This window comes from Dromiciops gliroides, chromosome 5 (assembly GCF_019393635.1).
Source record: "Dromiciops gliroides isolate mDroGli1 chromosome 5, mDroGli1.pri, whole genome shotgun sequence".
Classification (NCBI taxonomy): domain Eukaryota; kingdom Metazoa; phylum Chordata; class Mammalia; order Microbiotheria; family Microbiotheriidae; genus Dromiciops; species Dromiciops gliroides.
This window is the reverse complement of record NC_057865.1, coordinates 218,105,738-218,128,991: the sequence shown is the minus strand read 5'-3', so window position 1 is coordinate 218,128,991 and position 23,254 is coordinate 218,105,738. Positions and strand designations below refer to the sequence as shown.

The following is a 23,254-nucleotide window of genomic DNA, read 5'->3' as shown; positions in this document are numbered from 1 at the left end:
TGATTATTCTCACTCACCATCAACAGTTTGTTCCTCACTCTTACCTCAACTCTTGTCAACTTGGCCTGGAAAAGGCCCAGGGGGAAAAAGAGATGATGACATACTTTGGGTGGAAAAGTCTCCTGGGAAAAACTGAATACAGACACAGAATCTGAAGCACATTAAGATATAGGGTACAGGAAGGCTGAGCTAGACAGGGTATAGGGGAAGATCCTGAGGTAAGGAGAGGCCTGTGTGAAGATTCTGTAAGAATTGATTGTGATTTGGGGACCCCATCTTGGCTAAAATTAGAAAGCCTTGGGTGCACCCCACATGGCTCCCTCCACCCTGGGCACACCCTGGCTCCCTCCGCCCAGCAGGGGTATGCAAGGAAACCCCGTGCCCCAGACGGCCTTGGGTGCCACCCCTAGGGGTGCCAACAAATTAGCTTAAGGTGTGTGGGTGGTCGGCCCGGGTTTCCTATGAGAGAAGGGTTTTTTATTCTGCGGGGTAGAGAAGAGGGAGGAGACGAGAAGAGAGAGAAGAGTTCATGGCAGCAGGCGAGAAAGTTAAACGTGGATGCACAGGGGGATAGAGATAGTTAAATGCGAAGCAGCTGGGTCCGGTGGGTGAGTTTACAGGTCGTATTTCCTGCTTTTCTTTGTCCTTATTTCTAAATTTGTTCTCATCAATAAACCCTGTTTTTTTGTTTTTTCTGAAAAGAGGCTTTTTAATCTCATTTCTTATCAGTCTGGGAGAAACAGTTGGGGAGGGGGCAGTGTGAAAGAGAGGAGGCTCAGGACCTAGAGGTCCCTCGCTGTTTTCTGAGTCCCAATATTGTGGCTAGCCTCCCAATGAACTCTTCCCATATTAAACTTGGCCATATTAAATTACAATTTAGAGAAAGATTAAGGCCAGGCGCCTGTGGAAAATAAGGAACAGGTTTGCCTACACAAAATGGAGAGTTTAATACAGGGTTACATAAGGGCAGAAGTTGGGTAGGGAGGTAGCCAAGGGATGGGAGGAACTTCATAGAGGAGCAAATATACTGGGGTGCTTTGCCATTTCCTTCTTCAGCCCATTTTACAGATGAGAAACCGAGGCAAACAGGTTAAGTGACTTGTCCAGAGTCACACAGCTAGTAAGTATCAGTGGGTGGATTTGAATTCAAGAAGATGAGTCTTCCTGACTCCAGGCCTTGGCACTCTATTCACTGAGCCCCCTTTAAATGGGCCCCATTGTTGGCAGAGGGTAAGCTAAGCTATGTAGCACTCCATGCTTCAAGGATCTGTAATTTCAGTGATGTGGACATTCCCTCCATCCTGCAGATCACTTTAAAACTTCCCCTCCAGGGACCATCCTCTGTCCCTCCTTCCCCTTGACAATCCTAAAAAATGTCCACACCCATTGCCTCCATTGCCTTTCCTCTTCCTGTTCAGTGCTTTGCAATCTGACTTCCAACTTTGTTGCTCAACTAAACTGTTCTCTTCTCTTCGAGGTTATTGATGATGATCTCTTAGTGACCAGACCTGCAGCCCCTTTCTAAATACTCAGCCTTCTCACTGCTGACCACCTTCTCCTCTTAGATACCTTCTGCTTTCTGGGTTTTCATGACCCTGCTCCCACCCTGGTCTTCTCATACCCATCTGTGTGTTACATCTCTTTGTTTTGTTTTGTTTTGCAATGAGTGTTAAGTGACTTGCCCAGGGTCACACAGCTAGTTAAGTGTCAAGTGTCTGAGGCTGGATTTGAACTCAGGTCCTCCTGAATCCAAGGCCAGTGCTTTATCCACTGTGCCATCTAGCTGCCCCCTGTGTGTTACATCTTAAGCTCTTTTCATTATGCACATCATTCCCTCTAACTATGAGTATGCCCCGAGACTGTCCTGGATCCTCTTCTATCTTACTTTATTATCTTACATGGTGACCACATCAGTTCCCATGGGTTCTGTTATCTTTGTAATAATGACTTCCAGATTTCTACATCCAGCCCTATTCTGTCTTCTGAGCTCCAGTCCACATCGCAGACATCTCAAACTCAACATATCCAAAAGAAAACTTATCATCTATGTCCCCAAATCAATACCCCTTCTGAACTTCCCTGTTTCTATAAAAAACACCACCATCCTGGGGCATCTAGGTGGCACAATGGATAAAGCACTGGCCCTGGATTCAGGAGGACCCAAGTTCAAATCCAGCCTCAGACACTTGACATTAGCTGTGTGACCCTGGGCAAGTCACTTAACCCTCATTGCCCCACCAAAAAAAAAAAAACCCACCATCCTTCTAGACACCCAAGATTTACAACCTTAGAGTCTCCCTCAACTCTTCTCTCTGTCTCACCCCACATCTCTAGTCATTTTCCAAGTCCTGTCATTTTTGCCTCCACAACACCTCTCACATCTGTCTCCTCTCACACAACCACTCCGCTAGTTCAGGCAGTCACCTCCTCTCTCGTAGATTATTGAAATAGCCTCCTAATTGGTCTTCTTTCCTCAAGGTCCTTTTGTCTCCAAATCTCCTCCCTTCAGATGCCAAAGTGATTTTCCTAAATTGCAGGGTTGTCAGTGTCCTTCCCTTACTCAATCAACTCCAGTGGCTCCCTGTTGACTCCAGGATCAACTAGGAACTCTTCTGTTTTATACTTAGAGCCCTTTATAACCTGGCTCCTGCCTTTCCAGTCTTCTGTTACACACTCTACTGTGGTGCCACACAGCTCTTCAGCCCTGGCCTGTGCACAGCTTGTCCCTCCTGCCAACCCTGCTTCTCCAAAGCTCAGCTCCAGCACTACTCTCCACATGAAGCTGTGAAGTGTGTATATTTCACATATACATACATATGTGATGTGCATATAAGACACGAAGAGCACAGTGGATAGAGTGCTGGGCCTGCAGTCAGGAAGACTCATCTTCCTGAGTTCAAATCTGGCCTCAAACACTCATTAGCTATGTGACCCTGGGCAAGTCACTTCACCCTGTTTGTCTCAGTTTCCTCACCCATAAAATGAGCTGGAGAAGGAAATGGCAAAGCACCCTAGTATCTCTGCCAAGAAAACCCCAAATGGGGTCACAAGGAGTCAGACACGACTGAACAACAACAACAAAATACAAGGTCCATATCTCTCTGAATAGAATGGAAGTTCCTTGAGGGAAAATTAAAACACTAATGCACTGTTGGTGAAGTGCCATTCTCATTTGTGTATCTCCAGTGCCTGTCACAGTGCTTGGCCCTCATAAATGCTTGATAAATTGGTTGATCACAATTCGCCTACGGCTTAACAGAGTTACAGTGGCCACACACACACAAAAAAATGCCACTTGGTGGCCAACATTGTGAGGTTGAGCTTGAGCCTCTTTGAACTTTAGTAAGGCCATCCCTGGCCCCTCACATGGCAGGGCCGCTGCCAGATCTGAAGGCCAGAAGCCTTTCCAGCCAGACAGAGCAGGAGGGAGCTTGTGCCATATTCCATTAGCACGGAACCAGGGGCTGCCTCTGGGTCGCTCACAAAGAAAATACAACTTAGTGGGTGAATTGATGGAAGCAGGGTGCAATCCACCTGTAGCCATCGGGGCTGGCAATTGCTTTGGTAAATAATGAAAGAGATCCCAGCCTCAGAAGGTCTTGTCTACCTTATTCTAATGGCAGCTTCTGTTTTTTCCTTTCCTTTCATCCTGAAGTCTCTCCAGGCATTTAACCATATTCACTTCTCTTTGCAGGCTGAAGGCCAAAGACTATACAAAGACTTGAGACATTTCCTTAATGCTGTCAAAGGTATGGTTCCCATTAGCTATGATCCCAGAGGGCTTCCAGGTCTATATTAGATACCTGAAGGATGGGGTGGGTGAAGAAAGGAGAGAAACACCTTGCGGGGGAAGAAACCACCAAATAACAGATTCTTTCGGCTTATGTAATGTTGCCCCAAGTCCTGCCTTCCCATATCCTGTTTGCTTCCAGTATTCTCCTAGAGCCTAACATCTTGAGATTTAGTTGATTCCATTGGTTAGAATAACCTCACCATAAGCTCTAGCCAACTTCTCTAGGGAGCACATCCCAGAGTTATCTATGTGTCTTCCCAGATCACCCAATGATGCTATGATTTGCATATTATTTGTATAATCAGTGGAATGGATTTGGGAGTGAAGCCTCTTATGAAGACTGGGTTCTTTTTCTTCCAGTGATGCACGAGAGCTCGATGAAACTGTCGCAAACTCTGCATGAGATCTACAACAATGAGTGGGAAGGCTACAGGGACCTGAAAGTCATTGCAGCGGTACAGAGGAAGACCTGGGGCCCATGACAACCACCCCCACTTATCAGCACCTACCCTGTATAGATGTGCCACGCCAGGGTGGGGTGGGGGGGAGGTGGAAAGTTTGTAAAAGACATGGTTGAGGGGCAGCTAGATGGCGCAGTGGTTAAAGCACCGGCCCTGGATTCAGGAGCACCTGAGTTCAAATCCGGCCTCAGACACTTGACACTTACTAGCTGTGTGACCCTGGGCAAGTCACTTAACCCCCATTGCCTGCAAAAAACCAAAAAAACTAAAAAAAAAAAAAAAAAGACATGGATGGGGGCAGCTGGGTGGCACAGTGGATAAAGAAAGCACTGGCCCTGGATTCAGGAGGACCAGAGTTCAAATCTGGCCTCAGACACTTGATACTTACCAGCTGTGTGACCCTGGGCAAGTCACTTAACCCTCATTGCCCCACCCAAAAAAAAAAAAAAGACATGGCCATGGTCCCTGCCTTCATGGAGGTTACACCCAGTAGGGGAAGAAGACACAGATAGAAATAATGACCATGCACAATATTCCACCATAAGTATTTTAGAGAGGTCTGGAACAAGGGGCTGGGTGAGGTTGGAGAGAAGAACAGTCACTGACAAACAGCGGGACTAGGGAAGGATTCTGAAAGGAGACGTGGTTTGAGATAAGTTCTAAAGGGTGACTGGGAAAACCACAGAAAAAGCCATTCCTCCCTCCTTGAACTTTGAGGTCCCTTTACCAATAGCTCCTTTCTCCCGCTGTCTCACTGCTCTCCTCCCTGGAAGTGAAGTCCAAGCTGGGTTTCTCAGCTCTGCTCCTTCTTGTCACTTGCCATTAAAAATGCCAATCTCAGTACTGATAAGAGGGGGAAAGCTGAAACTCTTTTTTTGGGAGGGTTGGGGCAATGAGGGTTAAGTGACTTGCCCAGGGTCACACAGCTAGTGTCAAGTGCCTGAGGTCGGGTTTGAACTCAGGTCCTCCTGAATCCAAGGCTGATGTTTTATCCACTGTGCCATCTAGATGCCCATAAAATTAAAACTCTTTAAATAAAATGATGGTTTTGATGGGTTACAATGAAAAGACAGCTTTTAGAGGCCCCTGGAATTAATGGGAGGATGTAGACAAGCAGGTTTGGATGATTGGAGGTCAGCACCACTGGAGGAAATGGTCACGCTGATGAGATCCTAGCTCCATTGGAGTTTTTAAAATTATCATCCACAGGGGGCAGCTAGGTGGCGCAGTGGATAGAGCACCAGCCCTGGAGTCAGGAGGACCTGAGTTCAAACCTGGCCTCAGACACTTTACACTTACTAGCTGTGTGACCCTGGGCAAGTCACTTAACCCCCATTGCCTCACTAAAACACAAAAACAAAACAAGAGTTCTTCCCTCAGGAAGCCTCCCAAGACTAACTTCATCTAGTTCTCCCTCTCAATCCCTCCTTTACCCCCAAAATTAGTATCTAGAGCTCATTTCCCCCTAAGTTACTAAAGCTCATCTCTATCAGTTTGGGAAAGTGCGGAGGGCAGGGACTCTCTGTCTCTCTCCCTCTGGATCTTCTCCCACTGAGCTCAAGACAAGGTACAGGAACATAATTCAAGATGGGTTTGATTGTCCAAGAGCACCCAGGAGCATTAACTTAGTGGGCGGCGGCTGCTGAGCAACGGGATGCTGGGAAATTCTCAGCCAACTACCCCCTCACCTCCATGTGTTTCCCCACAGAATAATAATCTCCTTTGGGAAGATTATGAAGAGAAACTGGCTGACCAGGTGGTGAGAACCATGGAGAACTACATATACCAGTTCAACGAAGTTAAGGTATCTGTTTCATCAGCTCAGTGTCAAGGTTAGGGTCAAGAGTGAGACAGAGTTTAGGACAGAGGCTCAGGGCCAAAGGCTACATTTATCAAGCACCCACTTGATGTTGTGCCAGCTGCTGAGGAAGGTGCAAAAGTCAATTAGACCAAAAGACTTCTAAAGCCCCTTTCAGCTCCAATCCTGCAATCTCCTCCTACAACCTTAATTCTTGATGCCTCAAGGAGTGGATAGTCTGGTGGGGAAGATAGGACCATTACACCAACAACCACAAACTAGAATAGGGCTCCTAAGCATAGCTCCTAAGAGCACTAGGACAGCTCTGAAATGGGGTTGGGGGGAGGTGAGGGAAGAGTTAGACTGGGGCTAGAGTTAGGGTTAAGGTCAAAGATTAGATGAAGGACTAGGATTGAAGGTAACACTTGAGGTTAGAAAGGAAGGTTAAAGATGACATTAGGGGGCAGCTAGGTGGCACAGTGGATAGAGCACCGGCCCTGGATTCAGGAGGACCCGAGTTCAAATCCAGCCTCAGACACTTGACACTTACTAGCTGTGTGACCCTGGGCAAGTCACTTAATCCCCATTGCCCTGCCAAAAAAAAAAAAAAAAGATGACATTAGGTCGAGTTTAAATTCAAGAGCTGGTTTAATGTTGGGTTGGGTGAGAGAAGCCCTTTGAGTCTACAACATTTTAGAGTAGAGAGACCTCAGTTCTAACTCACATTGTAACAATTGGAGTGACGCCCCCTGCTGGAGTGTTACTGTAGGAAAGCTCTGCCATGAGGAGAAAGCCTCTGAGGGCAAGCCATGTGGTTTGGAAGGTCAGTTCCTTGGCGTCAGGAAGTGACGTGTGTTTGTGGGTGCTGTCAATCAAAGCTACCAGCCAATTAGCTTGGAGCTGTGTGCGCATGTGGATGGGATGTTCCCAGTTTCACAGGAGGCTTCTGGGAGGAAAGAGGAAGCGTTGGGTCCTTTTTGCTCCTGACCTCGCCACGGCAGGTTGGATGATGGGGTCTCTTAGAAATGGTTAGATTTTTACCTTTCTCTCTGATCATTAGATCCTAATGCTCTTTTATAAATACTTAAATACTCTTGCTAAATCTTCTCATTTATTGGTGACCACTCATTAGATATTTTAGACAGACTAGCTAGGATTTTAGCAACTTTACAACATTCTCTTAGAGGAATTGGTTTGCCTCCTTGGGCTTCTTCTGCTTCTCTAAATTAGGGGATTGAGCTAAATCTAAACTGTATGAAAGAACACATGTCTGTGTGGTAAGAATAGGGGTTCCCTAAGGAAATTTTGATGTTAACAATATTTTCCTGAGTGAAGTATTAAATATGAATTTATGCATTATCAAGAATGTCTATCATATGTACCCATTTTGGGGTCATCTTAATTCCTCTCACCTTGCTCCAAACTGTCCACCCTGTATAGAAATATTTTTGATTACTAGCCTAATTTGGGGGAGACTAATTTGACTGGGGTACTAATTCTGGGACTGTTGACTAACTGGCTATCTGACTGCTATTATTTTAATGTGGGCAGTTTATAAAGTTCCACCACACTGCTCCACTCCCAAATTGATAAGCAAAATATTAAGAAGCCTCTTAACTAAATAATCAAAGCAGAGTTTATTTATGATATACTATTTAAAATTAAGAATACAGGGAAATAAAATGTACAACCTGACTGCTTTGTGGTGCTTCTCTTTCCACTGCATCTCTTTGGAACTTCTTTAATACAATAAAGGCCTTAGCTGCCGCTTCCCTTAGAGCACTCAGGTACTTTATTCTAACACCGAGCCCCTTTCACTTTGTAAATCCCCTTGCTTCTAACTTTCCTCTCCTTACTGCCACCGCTGAACCCCTGTGTTTCTCTCTCACTGACCTTCTGTCTGTCTGCTCCATCAGTCAGCCCTTCGGCCTCTCTTTTCCCTGCTCCTAGTCCTTCTTGTCTTCTCCTGCGTCCTTGTAGCCCCATCTCTAGTCTGCCGCCCTCCAACCTTTCTAATCTCATCAACTGCCGCTTGACCTCTTCTCTGCCTCGCTCATCCGAACGAACCCTTGCTGTCTAACTCCCAGGTCTATATATACCTTTTCTTCTCTCCACTCAAATCTCGGGGCTTCCTGCGCCCCCACAGACCAAGCTAATCCTTCAGCTAGGGCTGCGGCTGGTGGTGGGGCTGGGAGGTGTGCTTCAGCCTCATGTGCCTCAGCACAGGCTATCCAGGATCTTTCGGATAGCTCCGCTCAGGTGGGAGGGAGCTGGGGGCTTCTTCCCCCCAGCTGTCTGACCCAGCCTCTTGCACAGCCCAGGGGGCTTTCTGGCTCAGCTGAAGCAGAGGGGGAGGGGCACCAGCCCCTCCCACACAGAAGAGACCCTGAGGGCCTAAGGCTTTCCAATCTCAGCCCAAAGGTAGGGTCCCCAAATCAAAATAAATTTCCACAACCCCCATTTGCCTAGGGCCACCATTTCCATGGCCAAAGGCATTCCAGGGCTTAATCAGGGTGAGACACACTGTATCATTTTGAAGGTCCTAGCCAGATCTTGAATTCTTTGATTTCTGATTCCGGAGCAAAGATACAGGCAGGAGAGAAAAAAAGAATAGAAGACAGAAGAAAAGGAATATAAGAAAAAAGAGAGGAAGGAAAACAGAAAGGAGGGCTAGAAAAAAAGAGAATAAAGATGTGCTCACCAGAGAGGAAGAGTGCCCTCCATATTCCCACAGGAGTCCCTCTGCCCTAGTTTACAGGCAGAGGGGGTGTGTGGGTGTTTTCAGGACACATGGTCAGAAGCCCACGGTGCTGAGGCACGATTTTATAATTATGCTCATTATCAGCTAGCTCACAATGACAGTAATTGATGTATATAGCCCTTTCTGTCAGTGATCTCATTTCCGTCTCATAACCACACAGTAAGGGAGTTCTTCCAGGTAGCATTCACTTCACCTCACAGAGGTTAAGTAACTTGCCTACTGTCACCCAGCTAGTATGTATTGGAAGTGGGATTTAAACCTAGGTCTTCCTGACACTCCATCTACTGGACCACTACCCTTCAGAATGATGGCTGGTGGGATCAACTATCCAACAGTGGTTGGGCCCCACTGCCCTACTAGCTCATGTGCTAATTTGATACACTTGATTTTTCTAAAAACTTCTGGAGACCATGGTTTAGGCTCCCAGGATCTCTAAACTTACGGTTTGGAGGGGGCTGAGGCAGGCTCTCTCAAAACTTTCTTAGGATCTACAGCCCATAGGGACTTTGGAGATAATTTAGTATAGCCCTCAGAGGCCAAGAGAGGTTATATTTAAATTCAAGGCTTGGTTTAATGTTCGAGTTGGGTTGGCTTGGGTTTGGGATTGCCTTGGGTCAGACCAACCAGTCTCACACAGGCAGGCAGGAAGCAGGAACAGGGCTGAGATTCCAAGCCAGGTGCTTTGTTGTCCAAATCCCATGTTCTTTCTACTGTGTCACACTGCCTCCCCATGGCCCAGTGATCTTCATATGAGCCAGTTCTTTCTCCAGGAAGTTTGAAAGCAGGGTCATGGGGCTGAATCTCTCCGGCTATTCTAATTCAGGTCAGTTTCTCAGGCCTTCCCCAAGCCTGCATCTCCCTATTCAGTTATATTTCCCTGCCTCCTCTTCCTTCCTGGGCTACGAAGCAGGTTGGTCTCTTGGGTCCATCTACAACTCTGTCAGATAGCCAGGTAAGGCTAAGACCCAAGGGCCCTGCTGAGAAGCCAGTGCTCTGCTGCTCATCCCACCTGGACTGAGAAGTCAGTTTGACCTTTTCTTCCTTTTAAAAATAAATTTGCATTGCTATTTTCTGGTTTTTACATCACCACAGTTATCCCAAACATCCCCTCCCTCCCAGAGAGTCGTCCCATGCAACAAATAGTATTCTCTTAGAGAGGAAAAAACCCAGCAAAGTCTGAGCAATGCCTAAGACCTGCAGACCTCCCACCTCTGTGAAGGGGACTTGGGGCATCCTCTCAGTCCATTCATTGAGTCCTGCTGGATCTTGGATCTCTACAATCTTGTTCTATTTACTTTTGATTTACTTGGGGTGTGGTTCAGTCCCTTCCATTCACATTGTACAATTGCTGTGTATATTGTTTCCTTGGCTCTGCTTCACTCCTTTTTCATTCTTTTCTGGGCCAGGAGAGAATTTCCAAGCGAGGTCGGAAACTAGTAGATTATGACAGTGCCCGGCACCACCTCGAAGCAGTACAGAATGCCAAGAAGAAAGATGAGGCTAAAACCCTCAAGGTAACAAGAACGAATGAGAGAGGCCTCTGGGTCTGGGAGCTGACGAGAGTTTGAGCCTGAGCCAGGGAGAGAAAGAAGGGGCTGGGGGGAGGAAGACCAAGAGGGAAGCCTGAGTGGGGTGGTTCCTGGGAAGATCCCGGACTGGGAAGAGACCACACCTTGGGCAGGGCAGGGGCCACAGGCTCATCTGTCTGACCACCCCACCCACCCATCCCAGGCAGAGGAGGAGTTTGTCAAAGCACAGACCGTGTTTGAGGACCTGAACAGGGAGCTACTGGAAGAACTGCCTCTTCTCTACAGCAGGTAAAGGGATGCCCACTATGCAAAGATGTGGTACCCTGAAAAGAAATCCCCTGGTGGGGCTGGCCAGAGCCTCCCACTAGCCTCATTAGCCCCTGCTACTCACTGGTTTTGTGACCCCAGGCAAATCTGGGCCCCAGTTTCCTTCTCTGTAATACATCCTGCCCTTCTTGATTCTCAAGGTTTTCAGACTAAAAAGAGATATGAGATACGAAAGGGCAACTTGACATGTTTTTAAAAGCCATACAGAATTAGCCAATGATAATAGGATAATAGTGTAGCTTCTTGTACAAATGTATTGCTTTAAACAAAACCAAGCATGAAGCTCCAAATTAAAAGAAAAGATAAAGGGGGGGCATCACTCATCACTTTACAAAAGCATAATATTCCTTTAAATAGATTTTGCATAGAATCAAATTTAATTGAACTGGAATTTTTTGAAATAGTGAGATCTCCTAAGGGGTTTCAAATGGGATTCAGTTTATAACCACTGATTTTGCACACACAGCTTTGTGGAGCCCAGGTATCACAGAAACCATTCATCATCATCATCATACCACCTTCCATGGTGGGCCAACTATCTCATCAGTCTGGAAACCCAGCCTGTTGTGGTGCCAGAGTTCCTGGGCTGCCACCCTCCTTCCCCTCCCCCCTGAGGGTTGGACTGCCACCCAATACCGGGGTGCTGGAACCTTCAGACAGAAGGAGCATGGTTCTGGCAATTTGGGTGGAAAATAGGGGGAAGGTTAGAGAAGGGCAAAGAGCTGGGTTCAAATCCTCTCTCTAAACACCAACTTTGTGACCACAGACAAGTCATCTCTTTGAGTCTCAGTTTCCTCATCTATAAAAATGGAGGGGGCAGCTAGGTGGCACAGTGGATAAAGCACTGGCCCTGTATTCAGGAGGACCAGAGTTCAAATCTGACCTCAAACACTTGACACTTACTAGCTGTGTGACCCTGGGCAAGTCACTTAACCCTCATTGCCCCACAAAAAAAAAAAATGATGCTTATAAACTGTTGGCCTTTCCTTCCTGAGTACTCACCTGCTGTTTGCTTTGTCTGGTTCTTCTCTGTTCCCCATTAGCCGCATTGGCTGCTATGTGACCATCTTCCAGAACATCTCCAACCTCAGGGATGTTTTCTATAAGGAAATGAGCAAGGTAAGAAGCCACTGACCAACTGAAGGGACAAGGCAGGTTTCTGGGGATGGTTGTGAGGCCCATAGCACCTTCCCAAGGCCATTAGTGTATCCTGTTTCAGTTGCCTAGAATAAAACATGTGCTGGCACTTACATATGTACACAAACACACACACACACAATGAAGAGCCAGAAAGAGTTATACCAAAACGAGAGGATCTATGTTGGGTTAAATTTATAAATAAATGTATTATTTATTAAGTATTTACTCTATGCTGGGGATACTAGTAGAAGACAGTCCCTGTCCTCAGGGAGCTTACATTCTAATGAGTGAGTCAATACATATGGAAGCTCTAAGTCAGATGGAAAGGGCACTAGCTGTCCCTAGGGTTCAAAAACAAAGTAGGGGCAGCTAGGTGGTGCAGTGGATAGAGCTCTGGCCCTGGAGTCAGGAGTACCTGAGTTCAGATCCGGCCTCAGACACTTAACACTTACTAGCTGTGTGACCCTGGGCAAGTCACTTAACCCCAATTGCCTCACTAACAAAACAAAACAAAACAAAGCAGAAGGTAAGGATGTGGATGCCTCTTCTTGTGGAAAAATCTTCCAATAAAGAAGGTTATATGAGGCAGAAATGGGTAAGTCAGGGAATCTCCAGCAGGGTAGATGTGAGTCTTAAAACCCTGGCAGTGTTTCTCTGGTAACCAGGCTGCATTTGGTCAGTACTTTTAGGCAGAAGAAGGGCTAGACCAAATGATCTCCCACATCCTTCCTAGTTGCAGAATTCTCTGATTCTTTTCTATCTGGATCCACATCTTTACCCTCCTTCTCCTGGGTCTTGATGCATCCACACCTCCTGAGCAGCAACCCTCTGTTGCTGCTGCAGTCACAGAATCATAGAGTTGGGAGGGACCTGGGGGCACTTAATCTAACCCCTACCTGAAATATGCATCTTCTCTGCAGCATCCCAGGATCTGGCCTTTGCTTTAACAACTCCAATGATTAAAAAGAATTAATTAATTAATGAAAACAACTCCAGGTGTTCAGAGGAAGCCCATCCCACTTTGGGACACCTGGTTATTAGGAACTTCTTCCTCATGTTAAGTTGCAGTCTCTCTCTTTGAGCAAAGGATTTCTTTGGCTTAATGATGATTGTGAAGTATGCTTTAAAAAAAAAAAGAGGGGGGGCAGCTATGTGGTGCAGTTGATAAAGTACCAGCCCTGGATTCAGGAGGACCTGAGTTCAAATTCGGTCTCAGACACTTAACACTTACTAGCTGTGTGACCCTGGGCAAGTCACTTAACCCCAATTGCCTCACAAAATAAAAATAAGTAAGGGGGCCTTACAGAGTTTCTCTGTATCCTGCCCACCCCCCCCCAGGTCTAGGCAGGCTCAGAAGCTGGTGTATCTGTAAACAAGTGCTCACGTACTTGATTGTTCCACCCTAAACACCCCCATACTTGGGCTGGGAGAGTTCCAATGGGAGAAGGGAACTACCAACAATAACCAGGGTAATGGGATCCCCTCAAAGATGCAAAGATCCCCAAAAGGCTTGGGGGTAACTGGATGGAGCTCTGAGAGGAGGGGGTTCCATAGGTCTTCAGGGAAAGGGGAAACAGAGCAGGGCTGGGAAGAAGAAAAGGGAGAGGGCTGGGAGTCAGGGAGGGGATGACCCGAGCTATTACAACCATTCCCTCCTTTTCTCTCTTGTTGACTGTAGCTGAACCATGACCTGTATGAAGTGATGAGCAAACTGGAGAAGCAATATTCCAGCAAAGTCTTCGTGGTCAAGGGAGTATCCAAGTGAGCAATGATCGACATCTTTTTCTGTCACAGGGTCAACTTTGCTCCTTCTCTGTGTCCTTCCCTTCTCCCTCCTTTTCCCTACCCCACCCCCATCCCCCTCTCCTTTAGTCCAGAGTCTCAGCCTTGCCCATGGGAGGTAGGTGAGTACATATCCCTGCATAAATGTGTTGTGTTCTGAAGCTGATAAAAAGTTCCTTTATGGGACCCCTCCTCTCCAGCCAGATAGTGCTGCTTACTACTGTTACTTCCTTTCTGCCCCCCAATCATACCACATACTTTTGCTGCCCCTGTACCTTTTTTTTTTTTTTTTTGCGGGGCAATGGGGGTGAAGTGACTTGCCCAGGGTCACACAGCTAGTGTCAAGTGTCTGAGGCCAGATTTGAACTCAGGCAAATTCAGGGCCGGTACTTTATCCACTGTGCCACCTAGCCGCCCCCTGCCCCTGTACCTTTGCTCAAATAGCTCCCCTCCTTCCTCTTTTCTTCTTGTAAATAGTCCCAATCATCCTTCAAAACCCAGTCCGGGATTTACCTCTTCAATGAAACTTCTGTGACTGTGCTAAGCCTGCTGTCTCTCCCTCTTCCAAACCATAATCAATACCATTGTCACTGAAGAATATTAACTAAACACCTAAAATGTGTAGCATAACCCTTCCCATCCTGGCAGAGCTTCAGGCCCTAGGAGGGAAGAAAAAGTATGTACTTAAAAGACAGACTAACCATACTAGGCAGTGTTTGCTCCCAACCAAACGGATGGCACAAACAGCAAGCACTTCAGAGGTTCAGAAAAGAACCCCGGGGGGCAGCTAGGTGGTGCAGTGGATAAAGCACCAGCCTTAGATTCAGGAGTACCTGAGTTCGAATCCGGCCTCAGACACTTGACACTTACTAGCTGTGTGACCCTGGGCAAGTCACTTAACCCTCATTGCCCAGCAAAAAAAAAGAAAAGAAAAGAACCCCAAGTGATCAGGGAAGCCTTCATGGGGGAAAGAGACCTGAGCATCCCAAAGAGTAGAACAGAAACATTGTGGTCCTTACTTGGCAAACAGCCATGTTGTATTATGAAGACTCTGGTCCTTGGCTTGTCCTGTCATTGGTCTATTTGTATTGTGTCACCCCAACTGAAAACATACCCACACCCACTAAATTGTCATTTCTTTCCTGTGTGTCTCCTATATTCAAGTCAACATTTATTGAGCACAGACCATTTCACAATAGTCTTTAAGCTGCGGCAGCTAGGTGGCGCAGTGGATAGAGCACTGGCCCTGGATTCAGGAGGACCTGAGTTCAAGTCAGGTCTCAGACACTTAAGACTTACTAGCTGTGTGACCCTGGGCAAGTCACTTAACCCCAATTGCCTCACAAAAAAACCCAAAACCCAAAAACCAAAAAAAAAAAAATAGTCTTTAAGCTGCTTCTTAAGCCCCTGCCTTAAGTCCTCAGTTTCTCTTCAATTCATCCTGCCCTTTTATGCTAGTCATCTTCATAGCATCAGTCTAATAGGATTGCACCTGGACTCAAAAGCCTTCAGTAGCTCCCCTGGTCCTTGGACGAAAAGTGGGACCCTCCACAATCTCCCTCCAATCTTCCTAAAGGAAGACCATAAATGGTCTTCTCTTATGTTCCTCACCCCAACTGAGCCAGTCCCCTCCCTTTAATGATCCTGAGACTATCAAAGGAGAAAATGTAGAACCTCCCAAATCCAGAAAAAAAAACAAAACTGTGGAATCTGGATGCAGATTGAACCATACTATTTCTTTTGGTTTTGGTGCTGTTGTTTTTCTTTTCTGAGGTTTTTCCTTTGTGCTCTGATTCTTCTCTTATAACATGACTAATGCAGAAATATGTTTAATGTGATTGTACATATATAACCTATATCAGATTATTTGCTGTCTTGGGGAGGGGGGAGGGAGGGGAGGGAGGGAGAAAAATTCGAAACTAGAAATAAAAACAAATGTTGAAAACTATCTCTACATGTAACTGAAAAATAATAAAATACTTTTATAATTAAAAAACAAAGAAAGGAAAAAAAAGAAAATTTAGAGCCTCAGTTCCAGGTAAAGTGAATGAATGGATCACAGAATCATAGAAGAGAGGGAAACTGGAGCCCCCAAAAGTCAAGGGATTTGTTCAAAGTCCATAGCGGATGGGTGGCTGGAAATTCAAGCCCACAACCTCTGAGTCCCACTGTAGTTTACAATGTTGCTTCCCCTAGAAAAGTCACTTGGCCACTGCTGGCCTCAGTTTCCCTGCTGCTACTATGGGAAGGTCTGACTAGATGAGCTAGAAAGCAAACTGGAAGATCTTTTTCAACTCTGAAGTTAGGATTCTAAATAAATGTTGTTTGGTTGGTTGGTGATTAACCAGTGTCTGGGTATGTGGTAGATAGTGCAGGTGATAAATGGGTTTGGAACCCTTTTAACTCAGGCAAGAGGAGGGATAGTACTAGTGTCGTAACCCCAGACCACCCAGTGAAGTGAGATTTCCCTTTATAAGGAGTGGCAGGGGCAGCTAGGTGGTGCAGTGGATAAAGCACCGGCCCTGGACTCAGGAGGACTGAGTTCAAATCTGGTCTCAGACACTTGACACTTACTAGCTATATGACCTTGGGCAAGTCAATTAACCCTCATTGCCCCGCAAAAAAAATAAAATAAAGAGTGGCAGGAGGGGACTGAGGAACTGCCACCTAAAAAATGAGGAGTACAAGTTTGTTAGAAAATAAGGAAGGCTAATGAGATTAAGTTACAGGTGCCATGAAGTTAAGGATCTGACTTCTGAAAAACATCTCTTTTCTTTTTTTTTTTTAGGAACCGAGGCTCCTTGGTCATCTCATCCCCAATCCCTAGAACCAGTGTTTCCCTAACCTCTGGGGAGGGCAGCCCTCTCGCCTCCCCCAGCAGTCCTTCTCCTACAGGTTCTTCTCCCAGAAGTCCCTCTCCTTCAAGCGTCTCTCCCAGAAGCTCCTCTCCTATGAGCCCCTCTCCCAGAAGTTCCTCCCCTACTCTCCTCTCTTCTAGAAGCCCTTCTTCTACTGTCACCTCCCTCTTTTCCTTGAAGAAGGAAAGGGAGTCAGTCTCTGAGGATGAGAAGGCTCCAGAACTAGATCAGAAAGAAGACTCCTCTGAATTCCAGGATGACCCCTTTGACGAAGAGAAGAGAGGGGACATAGTTGGCCCTAGTGTTGAAGAAAAGTTTGTGCCACCCTGCAATGGCCCAGATGGGTCACGACCCTCTTCTGTAGTTGAGGCTGAGCTGCAAGATGAAAGGTCCCCCTCTAACACAGATCCAGAATCCACTGGAATCTTGCCTTCTCCCAAGGAGATTCCATTACCAACCCCAGAGGTCTCCCAACCCTTATCCCCTAGGGAAGAATCAGGCCCAGAAAGGGAGAGAACACCTAGTTTCAAAGCTTCAGTTGTACCCAGTAGGCCACCTCCTCCTAAAGACCCACCCAGCCCAGGCACCTTACCTGATCTCAAGCCAGCTGAGAAGCCATGCACACCTGAAGTCAGTCAAGGGGATGGCAGCACCAGGGGCTTTGAGGAGCATGTTTCCCCTGCTTCACTGATCACAGAGGTGAGAGGGCCACAAAGCTTGAACCCTCAGGTGTGGGAAGGAGGAAAATTCATCTTAATGATGATAATAAGAAGAAGGGAAAAAACACTGCGTAGTGCCCACAATGTATCAGGCACATTACAAATATCTCATTGATCCTCATAACAATCCTGGGAGATAGGTGCTATTATTCTCCCCACTTTACAATTCAGGAAACGGAGGCAGACAGGTTAAGTGACTTGTCCAAGGTCATACAGCTAGTAAGCGTCTGAGACTGGATTTGAACTCAGATCCTCCTGACTCCAGGCCCAGTACAGTACTCTATGCACTGAACCACCAAGCTGCCTCAATAATAATGATAGTGGTGGTGGTGATGATAATATCATGACTTTTATACAGAGCTTTACAATTTGTAAAATACTGTACATACATTATCTCATTTGCTTCTCAAAACAACCCTGGAAAGAAGATGCTACTATGAGGAAACCAAGGCCCTTCTGGTTAAATGATTTGCCAAAGATCAACCAGATTGAAAGTGTCAAAAAAAAAAATTAGAAGAAAAAAAGAAAGTGTCAAGACTATAATAGAATTGTTCTGACTCCAAATCCATTGTTCTTCCTACCAAACCATACTCATGGTCCATTGGAAAGAGTAGTCAAGTCCTAGCTCTACCCCTCACTAGTTGTACAACCTTGGGTGGCTTTGATAGTATGGCCTTCACTTTCTTGATTTGTAAAATGTAAACTGAACTAAACCAGGGCTACCAAAGTATTTTCAGGAGCAAGCCCCATGATCAGAAATCCATAGGCATTTAGGCCATATTAATTACATGACTATATAATTAATTACTTCCGCAATTATTAGTTGACCCAATCTTGACACTCATCAGCAGCTAGTACTACTAGCTCATCCATGCTAACTAATTAGGTCAAAAAGTTTTTCCACTAAAATTCTCAGACAGGTCACATTCATGCTGATTGCATTTGACCTATGAGCTATGTGTTGGATACCTCGGTCTTTAAATAATCTCCACAGTTGCCTCCAACTCTGACATTCTGTGGTACCTGGATGGTTAGCTTGCAGAAGTTACTTTAAGTGAAACATGGTTGTGGTCTTCAAATTATTTAAGAGCTGTCATATGAAAGAAGGATTAGGTTTATTCTTCTACTCTATTGGGGGGGGGGGAGCCATGAGGGTTAAGTGACTTGCCCAAGGTCACACAGCTAGTAAGTGTCAAGTGTCTGAGGCTAGATTTGAACTCAGCTCCTCCTGAATCCAGGGCTGGTGCTTTATCCACTGTACCACTTAGCTGCCTCCCAGGTTTATTCTTTTTTTTTTTGAGGCAACTGGGGTTAAGTGACTTGCCCAGGGTCATACAGTTAGTGTCAAGTGTCTGAGGCTGGATTTGAATTCAGGTCCTCCTGAATCCATAACCGGTGCTCTATCCACTGTGCCACCTAGCTGCCCCCCAGGTTTCTTCTCTTTTTTTTCTTTTTTTTTTTGTCAGGGCAATGGGGGTTAAGTGACTTGCCCAGGGTCACACAGCTAGTAAGTGTCAAGTGTCTGAGGCTGGATTTGAATTCAGGTCCTCCTGAATCCATAACCGGTGCTCTATCCACTGTGCCACCTAGCTGCCCCCCAGGTTTCTTCTTTTTTTTTCTTTTTTTTTTTTGTCAGGGCAATGGGGGTTAAGTGACTTGCCCAGGGTCACACAGCTAGTAAGTGTCAAGTGTCCGAGGCTGGATTTGAACTCAGGTACTCCTGAATCCAGGGCCAGTGCTTTATCCACTGTGCTATCTAGCCACCCCCCAGGTTTATTCTTTATAGCAGAACTGGGGCCATATACGTTACAAGGAAAGGTTGTGATTCAATAAAAGAACTTTCTTTTATTGAACTTGACAGTTTCCAATTTCCAAAAATATCCAATTTAACACTTGGAGCCCTCCCAAAATAGAACCGGTAGTGAGTTTCTCATTCCAGGAAGTGTTCAAGAAGAGATAGCCATTTGACAATCAGTTCAATATTACATGCCTTTATTAAGGTCCTTTAATGTGGCAGGCACCATGCTCAGTGCTGGAACCACAAAGACAAAGATGCAGCAGACTCTACCCTCAAAGAGCTTATAATTCTGAAATCTATCTTACCATAGAGGAAAGTAGGAGGGGAAGGGGATAAGAGAATGGTGGTGAAAAGAGCTGATAGAAGGGAGGGCAGTTTGGGGCAGGTAGAAGTCAGAAGCAAGTCACTTGAGCATGGACAGAGTAAAAGGAGAGAGTAGGATAAACAGGGAAAACAGGATGGAGGGAAAGACATAGTTGATAATAATTACTATGAAAAAAAATGTACACTTTCTCTGGTAAAGATTTCATTCCTGGGCAGCTAGGTGGCACAGTGGATAAAGCACTGGCCTTGGATTCAGGAGGACCTGAGTTCAAATCCAGCCTCAGACACTTGACACTAGCTGTGTGACCTTGGGCAAGTCACTTAACCCTCATTGCCCTACAAAAAACAAAACAAAACAAACAAACAAACAAAAAAGATTTCATTCCTCAGACATATAGAAAGCTGAGTCAAATTTATAGAAATAAGATCCATTCCTCAATTGATAAAAGGTCAAAGGACATGAACCGGCAGTTTTCAAACAAAGTAATCAAAGCTATCTATAGTCATATAGTCATATTTTTTTAAATGCTCTAAATCACTACTGATTAGAAAAATGTAAGGTTTTGTTTTTGTTTTTTTGGTGAGGCAATTGGTGTTAAGTGATTTGCCCAGGGTCACACAGCTAGTAAGTGTCAAGTGTCTGGGGCTAGATTTGAACTCAGGTCCTCCTGACTCCAGGGCCAGTTCTCTATCCACTGCACCACCTAGCTGCCCAGAAAAATGTAAATTAAAACAACTCCAGCTACTACCCTACACCTGTCAGATTGGCTAACATGACAGAAAAAGAAAATGACAAATGGTGGAGGGGATGAGGGAAAATTAAAACACTAATGCACTGTTGGTGAAGTTGTATACTGATCCAACCATTCTGGAGAGCAATTTAGAACTATGCCCAAAGGGCTAAAACCATTCATATCCTTTAAGCAATAACCACTACTAGGGGGGCAGCTAGGTGGTGCAGTGAATAGAGCACCAGCCCTGGATTCAGGAGGACCTGAGTTCAAATCCGGCCCCAGACACTTGACACTTACTAGCTGTGTGACTCTGGGCAAGTCACTTAACCCCAATTGCCTCACCAAAAAAAGAATAACCGGGGCAGCTAGGTGGCACAGTGGATAGAGCACCGGCCCTGGAGTCTGGAGTACCTGAGTTCAAATCTGGCCTCAGACACTTAACACTTACTAGCTGTGTGACCCTAGGCAAGTCATTTAACCCCAATTGCCTCACTAAAAAAAAAAAAATGAATAACCACTACTAGGTCTATATCCCAAACAAACAAACAAACAAACAAAAAAACAGAAAGGAAAAGAACCTATATGTACAAGAATATTTATAGTAGCTCTGTTAGTGGTGGCAAAGAATTGGAAATTGAGGAGATATCCATCAATTGGGGAATGGTTGAACAAGTTGTTTCATATGATTGTGATAGAATACTATTATGCTTTAAGAAATGATGATGGAGGGGGCAGCTAGGTGGCACAGTGGATAGAGCACCGGCCCTGGATTCAGGAGTACCTGAGTTCAAATCCGGCCTCAGACACTTGACACTTACTAGCTGTGTGACCCTGGGCAAGTCACTTAACCCCCATTGTCCAGCAAAAAAAAAAAAAATGATGATGGGGGCAGCTAGGTGGCGCAGTGGATAGAGTACTGGCCCTGGAGTCAGGAGGACCTAGGTTCAGATCTGGTCTCAGACACTTAACACTTACTAGCTGTGTGACCCTGGGCAAGTCACTTAACCCCAATTGCCTCACCAAAAAAAAAAAAAAAGAAATGATCTCTCAGAAAAACCTGGAAAGACTTCATAAACTGATGCAAAGTGAAATGAGCAGAACCAGGAAAATGTTGTTTACAATAACAGCAATATTGTTTGATGATCTGCTTTGAATAACTTAGTTGTTCTCAGCATTACAATGATCCAAGACAGTTCTGTAGGACTTATGATGAAAGGTGCTGTTCATCTCCAAAGAAAGAATGGGTAGAGCCTGAATATAGATTAAAGTTACTTTTTCTTTATTTTTCTTGGGGTTTTTTGTCTCTATTTTCTTTCATAGAATGACTTGCATGAAATATGTTTTGTATGACTATACATGTATAACCTATGTCAAATTGCTTGCCTTCTCAACAAGGTGGGGAGAAAGAAGGGAGGGAGAAAATTTGGAACTCAAAATTTGAAGAAAAAGAGAATGTTAAAATTGGTTTTACTTGTAATTGGAATTTTTAAGGTGGGGAGCAGCTAGGTGGTGCAGTGGATAAAGCACCAGCCTTAGATTCAGGAGTACCTGAGTTCGAATCCGGCCTCAGACACTTGACACTTACTAGCTGTGTGACCCTGGGCAAGTCACTTAACCCCCACTGCCCCGCAAAAAAAAAAAAAATGTTTAAGGGGCAGCTAGGTGGCACAGTGGATAGAGCACTGGCCCTGGAGTCAGGAGGACCTGAGTTCAAATCCAGCCTCAGACACTTAACACTTACTAGCTGTGTGACCCTGGGCAAGTCACTTAACCCCCATTGCCCCGCCAAAAAAAAAGAAAAGAAAAGAAAAAATATGCTATGATTTCTATGTTCTACAGGTTCCCTCTGAACTTGGCACAAAAGTGGAGATAAACAGTGAAGAGAGAGAGGAATCAGACCAGAGCAAGAAACAAGATTCAGACATTTCCCTTCAGGTACTGAAACACAAATCATCGCTTCTTGCCACCATCACTCAGACATTTCTCCTACATTTAACCTAAAGAATCATTCAACTGTCAACCCCCATGCATTTATTGAGCATTTACTGTATGCCAGGCACTGTGCTAAGACCTGGGGAATGCGAAGGCAAATACACAGGATGTCCCCTTCTAATGGGGTAAACAAATACCCTAGATTCCATCTCCTTCCATCTTCTCCAGCAGCTTGTCCCCTCTGTCATCCAACTCTAATCTTTAATCCCTCCCTATTTCTGGCTCCTTCCTCTCATATCTTAGAAACATTCCCAAGTCTCCCCCATCCTTAAAAAATCCTCACTTGATCTGACTAGACCCTCCTCCACTTTCCTGCTTGATTGCTTGAAAAACAGTCGACACCAGGAGATCCACTTCCTCTCCTCCCACTCTCCTCATGATCCCATCCAAACTGCTCTCCCCAAAGTTTCCAACAATCTCCTGATAGCCAAACCCAGTGGCCTCTTCTTGGTCCTCCTACTTCTCAAGCTCCCTGCAGCCTGGCTTATGATCCATGAGCCTCTCCTCCCAAAGGCTTGCCTTCTCCTTATTCATCACAGACAGGGAAATCTCACCTGGCCAGTAAGTGTTAGAGCTAGAGTTTGAACTACAGTTATCCCTTCCAAACTTTCCCCATCTCGGTTTCCATATAACATGGGTCAGTAAAAGAAATGAAATGGGGGCGGGGGGCAGCTAGGTGGCACAGTGGCCCTGGATTCAGGAGGACCTGAGTTCAAATTTGACCTCAGACACTTGACACTTGCTAGCTGTGTGACCCTGGGCAAGTCACTTAACCCTCATTGCCCTGTCAAAAAAAAAATTTTAATGAGGATTTGGGGGGAATTTTGTGGAAGCCACAGAAAACATGTGAAGGCCCGCAGATGACACCAAAAAGGTTTAGAAACTCAAAAATGCATAAAATATATGCATAGTATTGTATCATAACCCAAATTTTACAATAAGTTATTGTGAATATTCCATAAAAGAAACAGAAAAAGCCCAGACTTCTTCTCTGGTACAAAGGGAGAGCCAAAACATTTTACATGGGGGCAGCTAGGTGGCGCAGTGGATAAAGCAGTGGCCCTGGATTCAGGAGTACCTGAGTTCAAATGAGGCCTCAGACACTTGGCACTTTACTAGCTGTGTGACCCTGGGCAAGTCATTTAACCCTCATTGCCCCGCAAAAAAAAAAAAAAAAAAGACAATTCTCCAGTCTACAGTAGTAAAAACACAAAGATGGGAACAGAAGGCACCTTGGG

General features: G+C 45.4%; 1 protein-coding gene across 1 annotated transcript in view; it reads left to right on the top strand.

Moving 5' to 3' along the window:
• Window positions 1-23,254, top strand: part of BIN2 (bridging integrator 2) — a 49,652-nt gene that overhangs the window by 25,018 nt on the left and 1,380 nt on the right. Inside the window, exons 3-11 of the mRNA XM_043969433.1 lie at window positions 3,695-3,749; window positions 4,154-4,248; window positions 5,963-6,058; window positions 10,220-10,327; window positions 10,545-10,630; window positions 11,713-11,788; window positions 13,488-13,570; window positions 16,380-17,148; window positions 21,864-21,959. Coding sequence (XP_043825368.1) covers window positions 3,695-3,749; window positions 4,154-4,248; window positions 5,963-6,058; window positions 10,220-10,327; window positions 10,545-10,630; window positions 11,713-11,788; window positions 13,488-13,570; window positions 16,380-17,148; window positions 21,864-21,959 — 1,464 coding nt within the window. The remainder of the gene's footprint in view (window positions 1-3,694; window positions 3,750-4,153; window positions 4,249-5,962; window positions 6,059-10,219; window positions 10,328-10,544; window positions 10,631-11,712; window positions 11,789-13,487; window positions 13,571-16,379; window positions 17,149-21,863; window positions 21,960-23,254) is intronic.